This window comes from Bison bison, unplaced genomic scaffold (genome assembly GCF_000754665.1).
Source record: "Bison bison bison isolate TAMUID 2011002044 unplaced genomic scaffold, Bison_UMD1.0 scf7180017864519, whole genome shotgun sequence".
Lineage (NCBI taxonomy): Eukaryota > Metazoa > Chordata > Mammalia > Artiodactyla > Bovidae > Bison > Bison bison.
In genome coordinates, this window is record NW_011495072.1 from 7,256,391 (window position 1) to 7,262,552 (window position 6,162).

General features: G+C 37.6%; 1 protein-coding gene across 2 annotated transcripts in view; it reads right to left on the reverse strand.

Moving 5' to 3' along the window:
- Positions 1 to 6,156, reverse strand: part of MAGI3 (membrane associated guanylate kinase, WW and PDZ domain containing 3) — a 262,085-nt gene extending 255,929 nt beyond the window's left edge. For both annotated transcript variants that reach the window (XM_010830786.1, XM_010830785.1), the window contains exon 1: positions 5,800 to 6,156. In XM_010830786.1, coding sequence (XP_010829088.1) covers positions 5,800 to 6,115 — 316 coding nt within the window. In that variant the 5' untranslated portion in view covers positions 6,116 to 6,156. The remainder of the gene's footprint in view (positions 1 to 5,799) is intronic.
- Positions 6,157 to 6,162: the final 6 nt, after the last annotated feature.

A 6,162-nucleotide genomic window follows, 5' to 3' on the forward strand; every position in this document is an offset into this window, starting at 1 on the left:
AGACTCCTCCTAAAAATGGGTATAATACACACACAAGGTATAAAATACACTGTAACATAAACTACAAACTGTAGTATAAAATGCATTGTAAACAGAATATAAATGCAATGTCTTTTAAGGGTAATTTACATTTGAGGACTTTGCAAAAGATAACTTTATATTTGATTTCCCTCTTTTTGTCATGACTTAAACACTCTTTCTAAGATGCAACTCCACACTTTTTAGAACAGCATTCTGGATAGCCAATTAATGACCCCAGTTTCCACCAAAATTCATACTAAAACTTACCTAAAGAGTTTTAAGTATTGGGAGAAAAGTAGAAAAGGTAAAATCCTTACTACAAGTACTGCTTACCAATGAATCAGGATGCTGCCAATAATTTGTGAGGTTCCTAAAGACAGAGACCATTTTTGACTCATTTTTACATTTTATGTTTTTCTATCATTAGTGCTAGCTCACAAGGTAGGTTCACCACTAAATGCTTGAGGAGCATTGAATGTGTGCCAGTAATAGAACTCTTCCTTTTTCTCTTTATAAAGAATAAGCACTTTAGGAGAAAGCATTCTGAATAATACTTGTTCAAGGAGAAGAAGAGCAATCAACTTGCCTCCTTTCGTACAACCTAGTCTCTCACAACACCACCCTCTGAGCTACTGAAAATCTTACCCTTGGGAACAGTTTTAGATTAAGGGCATTCATTCTCTCTACCGAAATGTAGTATTGCCAGAAGATTATATCTAAAAATTTTAGAAGAGAAACAAAAATAATTAACTAATTAAAGGAGACATAGCTCTAGTCTTTAATACCCAAACAGCTGTCCTCTGTCAAATCACAACCAACCAGAAACTGACTTGGCAATTGGTAGAGTTTGAAACTGGCAAAGTTTTAAATTGGCAGGTAACACTGAAGTGCGTCATAAAAATGAAATTCTCTTATAATGCACTCCCCAAACACTAAGTGCCCACAAAATTTACAGAGCACTTTAGGGTTATATAGTAAAGACATTATATGAAACTATTCACCCAGGAAGATTATGCACTGACTTCATAAGTCAGATACTTGAACGAATGGAGATTTGTTTTACCATATATATCTATATACCATATGTGTATAGATATATATGTGTGTGTGTGTGTGTGTGTATACATACATAATGGAGATTTGTTTTATCATATATATCTACACACCATATGTGTATATATGCGTGTGTGTGTGTGTATACATACATATATTTATAAATTATAGACCAGGAGGAGGAAAAAAAAATCACTGAAATCTGTCTCTTACAAGAGGTTTTATGAAGAGAATCCCAGGATCTCAGAAGAAAAACAGAGTTATGTTGCATAAAACACAATTCCCTTGCATAAAAATCAGTTTTAGCACTAAACTGCATAAAGTAAAAACCATGTGAAAAGTGAAACCCAAATGTTAAAGAGTTTGTTCTACCACTGTGGTATAAGCCCAATATGAATTGAAGGTACCAATGAATACAGTTCAGAACCCAAATCTTGTGTTATTAAAACCAACTTGAGACCCAAAAAATTGTTACCAAACTTTCAGAAAGCAGGAAAGTTTCTAATTTAAAGTTTATCAAAATTTGATGCTATTTTCCCTAAAATAGGGGCTGCCCAGCCCAGTCTTTTGTTTCTATTATTTTAGAAAAAGAAACAAGAAATTTTTTGTTTTGCAAACTTGAAAGGCTAGCAAGGCTAGCAATGTTTCTCTCACATTTCCCTTCTTTAAATGTTACAACCACCTAAACAAAATTCACAGTATGTCCCAAATTACCCACTAAGCCAAAAAGACTAACAAAGATTCAAAAGTAAAGAGACTAAAGGGGCAGAGTTATTCACTACTGGCATAACATAAACATACTTACTTAAAACCATTTAGTAATGTTTCTTCACCGATGAGAAAAGTATTTCTAGGAATGTGCTCATTTTAACAAAATTCTCTTATAAACTGGATGTCTCAAAGAGTCAGCGGTAAAGACTTTTACCTACATTTGATTAGCATTAAATAAGATCTGTTTCAAATTAGCTTCTTTTTAAACAAACCAAAACACTGTTCCTCATGATTTTCATTTCCAGATATAGTAACTGACAAGGTAGCTGTAAGGCACTGTGTGCATGATAATGCAGTAGACAAGGATTTCATGTACTTATTGTATCTGTCAATATATAATTTCTAGAATCAAGTCCACATAATTTACAACTGCTGGGATATGTGTCTAAGGTATATGAAGCAGACATACCATAAAACTCTGCACAATAATAGACTAGGAAATGGAAATTTTTTAGAATAAAATTAACTACTTCTATCATTAATCAGAATAGCAGTTGTTTAAAAATATACTTTGAAGTAAAATCAAAGAAACTAATCCTGGTCACAGGACAATACCATGAAACAATTTCACTGGAGGTTCAAAGTTCAACTTCCTTTACTACCAGGAAAATACAAAGTTCAAATTCAAATGAAAAGTTGTCTCCTTGCAGAAAAATAAATGACAAGGTCGTAGTTAAGAAACAGGTGTTGATTTGGCCCAAGAATCAGGTGGAGCAGGACAGTCCTGAATGCTAAATACCACATCAATAGTAAAAATTCAGTAAGAAATTTCCTATTTCTCTTACAAAACTCTCAGATTAGGAGCCATATTTTAAAAGAATTACTTTCAAATCTCCATTAAAGATTAGAACAGAAGAAAATATATAAAACCCAAGACAAAGCTAAAGACAGACAGTGCCATAAAACTGTTGTTAAGTCATCTGGGTGATGGTACTGGCTTTGGCTGAGCTCCCTTTAACACCTACCAGATGAAAGGAGAAATCAAGAAAGAAACAGCACTGGGTCAGTCATAGCCTACAGTCCGGCTCATTCTCCCACCATGGACTTTGTCAGAAGACAATATGAGGTCACTCCCTACTAATAATACATCTTACAGAAATGGCTGAATCCACTCTTGCATTGTGCTAGTTTCTAAATGGCATGTTAGAAACACAGTTTAATAAAGTTCAGGTTAACAAATAAGATTAATAGTAAATAATGTAATAAGATTTAATAAAGTTAAATCAAGAGAAGAGACAAGATACATTTTAAAATACCTTATTACATTGAAAAATGCATTTCTCACAAAGTTTAGATTAAAAGGAGGGGGAAAAGATCCCAATGTGAATAGCAAATTTTTTAAAAATTCCCTTACTCTGTATTTTCATATTTCAAGTTTAATCCTAACGGGATAGGATCTTTGTCTCCTCTGGAGATAATATATATGCTGCTTTAATCACACTCAAAGTTTTACAAATAACCTCTTCAAGTTCTTAGTTTCTATCTAACATTTAAAGTCATGTGCTTAAACTACAAAAAGCTTGCTATTTTATAGTAAATGTTGTTTACGTAAAGCCATTTAAGAAAGCAATTTAATACAATGCCTAACATAAGGCTAGGGCTCCCCAGATGGCTCAGTGGTAAAAAAAAATCCATGTGGTAAAAAAATCCATATGCCAATGCAGGAGACACGGGAGACTCGGTTAGATCCTGGGTTAGGAAGATCCCCTGGAGGAGGAAATGTCAACCAACTCTTAGTATTCTTGCCTGGAGAATCCCATGGACAGAGGTGCCTGATGGGCTAGAATCCATGGGGTTGCGAAGAGTCGGACGTGACTTAGCAGCTAAACAACAACAAAGGCTATTAAGGAAATTTTAAAAACCCACTCTTTTTTAAAAGAAATCAACAACTTGCTTAGAAAGAAGAATATTAATCTCAGATGACATATAGTGGTATCCTTTAGAAATTAATGAAGTAGAGTGTATCTCCAAAAAATAAGTATACTGTTCGGAACTTTATCATTAGTGATTACAAAATGTGTTATACCCAGTACACTTTATTTTTGCTAAACATTTAAGACAGTACGCAAGAGGGAAAATTTTTATTACTACAAAAATGTCAACTACATTCTGGGGTATGTGATTTTTTTTTTTTAAAGTTAATTAACATCACTGAATACACTCTAAACTTTTGAATTATTTTCATAAATTTATATAAAGGCTGAGAAATTAATAACATGTGGACTAGACTAGACTAATAGCAATGAAAGACACAATTTCCCAGTCTTCTAAAAGAATCACAATAACTTGAGTTTATAATAACTTCCTCTTCAATCATTTTTTTAACTATTTCAGAAAATAAGTAACACTTTTATATATACCCCTAATTAATCAAAACAAAACACAAAGCAATGATGCAAATGTTCTCAATATTCCCCGATTCATGGATATGAACTAAATGGCACTTAGACCAATAATACTGTATATATAGTATCTTGCATATTACAGAGAGTGCCTGACTGGCTGAATTACTGTCTCCAAAGCCTTTCCTCTACCTTTCACCAAAGGCTCTAGAAGTTTGAATTAAGAATTTTTTTTAACTCAAAAAGCTGTAAGATGTTTAAAGTCTGCCAAAGTTTTTTAATTAACAATAAAAAGAAAATCTCACATAAACCCATGTTTAAAATGAACGTAATGGAACAGACCATATGAAGAAAATCTTAATTAAGACCGCATGTATACACACACCCACACGTGAGTGTGTGTATACATCCACAATACATACACATATGGATAATGCACCACAAACCATCAGTTTCCATTAAGCCTAAAGAATACTAAAAAGATATTCCCAAAGTGAGCTGCTGAGAAAAAAAGTGAGGGAGACATGTTAAATTTTTCTCCAGAATTTTCCAGCATTTTGCAGTGTAGGGATGGACTGATTTTTTCCATCCCAAGTCATTATTAAGCAGACCATTATAATTTGATTCACTGTATATTCAGTAGAACACACTCAGAAAAAAAAATAGTTTAATTTCTAGTAACGTTATAGTCATAATTCTCTCCCCTTCAAATATCTCAGGAAACAAAACCACATTCCACCAATGCTGAAATTACCAGCGATGTTATCGACAACAAATACAATGAGGGCTATTACCTCCTATCAGATTTCACTGTACGCTGTACGCAGTCTGATCAATGCTTAGAAACTGGCCAAGTATGCCATAAACGTAACGAGCTTTGCAGCAGATTTTAGTAGCATAAAAGATACCAGGGCAACGGGGGCCTTTGCAACCCACCCCTTCAACAAAATTCCGTAAAATCAAAGATTTACAAAAGATTTTACTCCGGGAGGCACCTAAACCTTCCTTCGAAACCCAGACTACTCAACAGCTCCCTGAAAAAATACACCATTCTGCCACAATCGCATATTGTACACCATCGGTACACAGACACCTGAACCACCTGAGCTGACGAGTTAGGCTGTCAGCTCCGAGGTGTTGCTAGTGTACAAGAAACACTGAAGCAGCTAAGCTCTCAGGTACACTAGGTGGTAACCTTGGCACCAAGTGCCTTAGTAATAAAGATCTTTTCCTCTATAAGAAAATGCATTAAGACTGTTCCAAAGAATATGCTACAATCCTGAGAACCTCGTCCACAAAGGAGAACAGAAAAACGCTGGGTTTTCCTCTAGTCAAAAACTGCGGCGGGAGATGGAGCTACGAACTAAGGAAACCCAGCTTCTGGTGGCAATTCTGTGACAGCTAGCAGAGCAGCCCGCCCAAGCCAGAGCTCAGTTTTCCTACCCGCAAAATGGGAATCAGCACCGCCACCCCTCCCCATTGACAGGGAGTCCGGCACACCCTAGAGGTTCAGGATTACCCTGGATGATAAGCGGTGGGGTGGGGCTGCCGCTCCTCAGACGCCCACCCCAGACTCCCCCCACTCCGCGACAGAAAGACAGGGCCGGCGTACCTGGCTTCACAGTCTTGAGACGGATGGGCTCGCGGAAGTGGCGGATGACAGCCAGGGTGTCCCGGTTGGTGAGCCCGCTGACAGGCGTCCCGTTCACCTCCAGCAGCACATCCCCGGGGCTGGGCGCCTTGCCCGAGACGACGCAGCAGGTGCCCCCGCCGGGGTCCTCGCGGAGCCGCCCCAGGTAGGGGAACTCGCCGCGCTCCGCACCTCCCCGGATCTCGGCGCCCAAGTCGCCCGGGGCCCCGGCCCAGGACACAGCGCACTCCTGCACCTTGCTGAGCCAGTGCTTCTTCTTCTTCAACGTCTTCGACATCACGAACCCCGCTGCACCATGGGGGAGACCCCGCGCGGGCGGCGGGG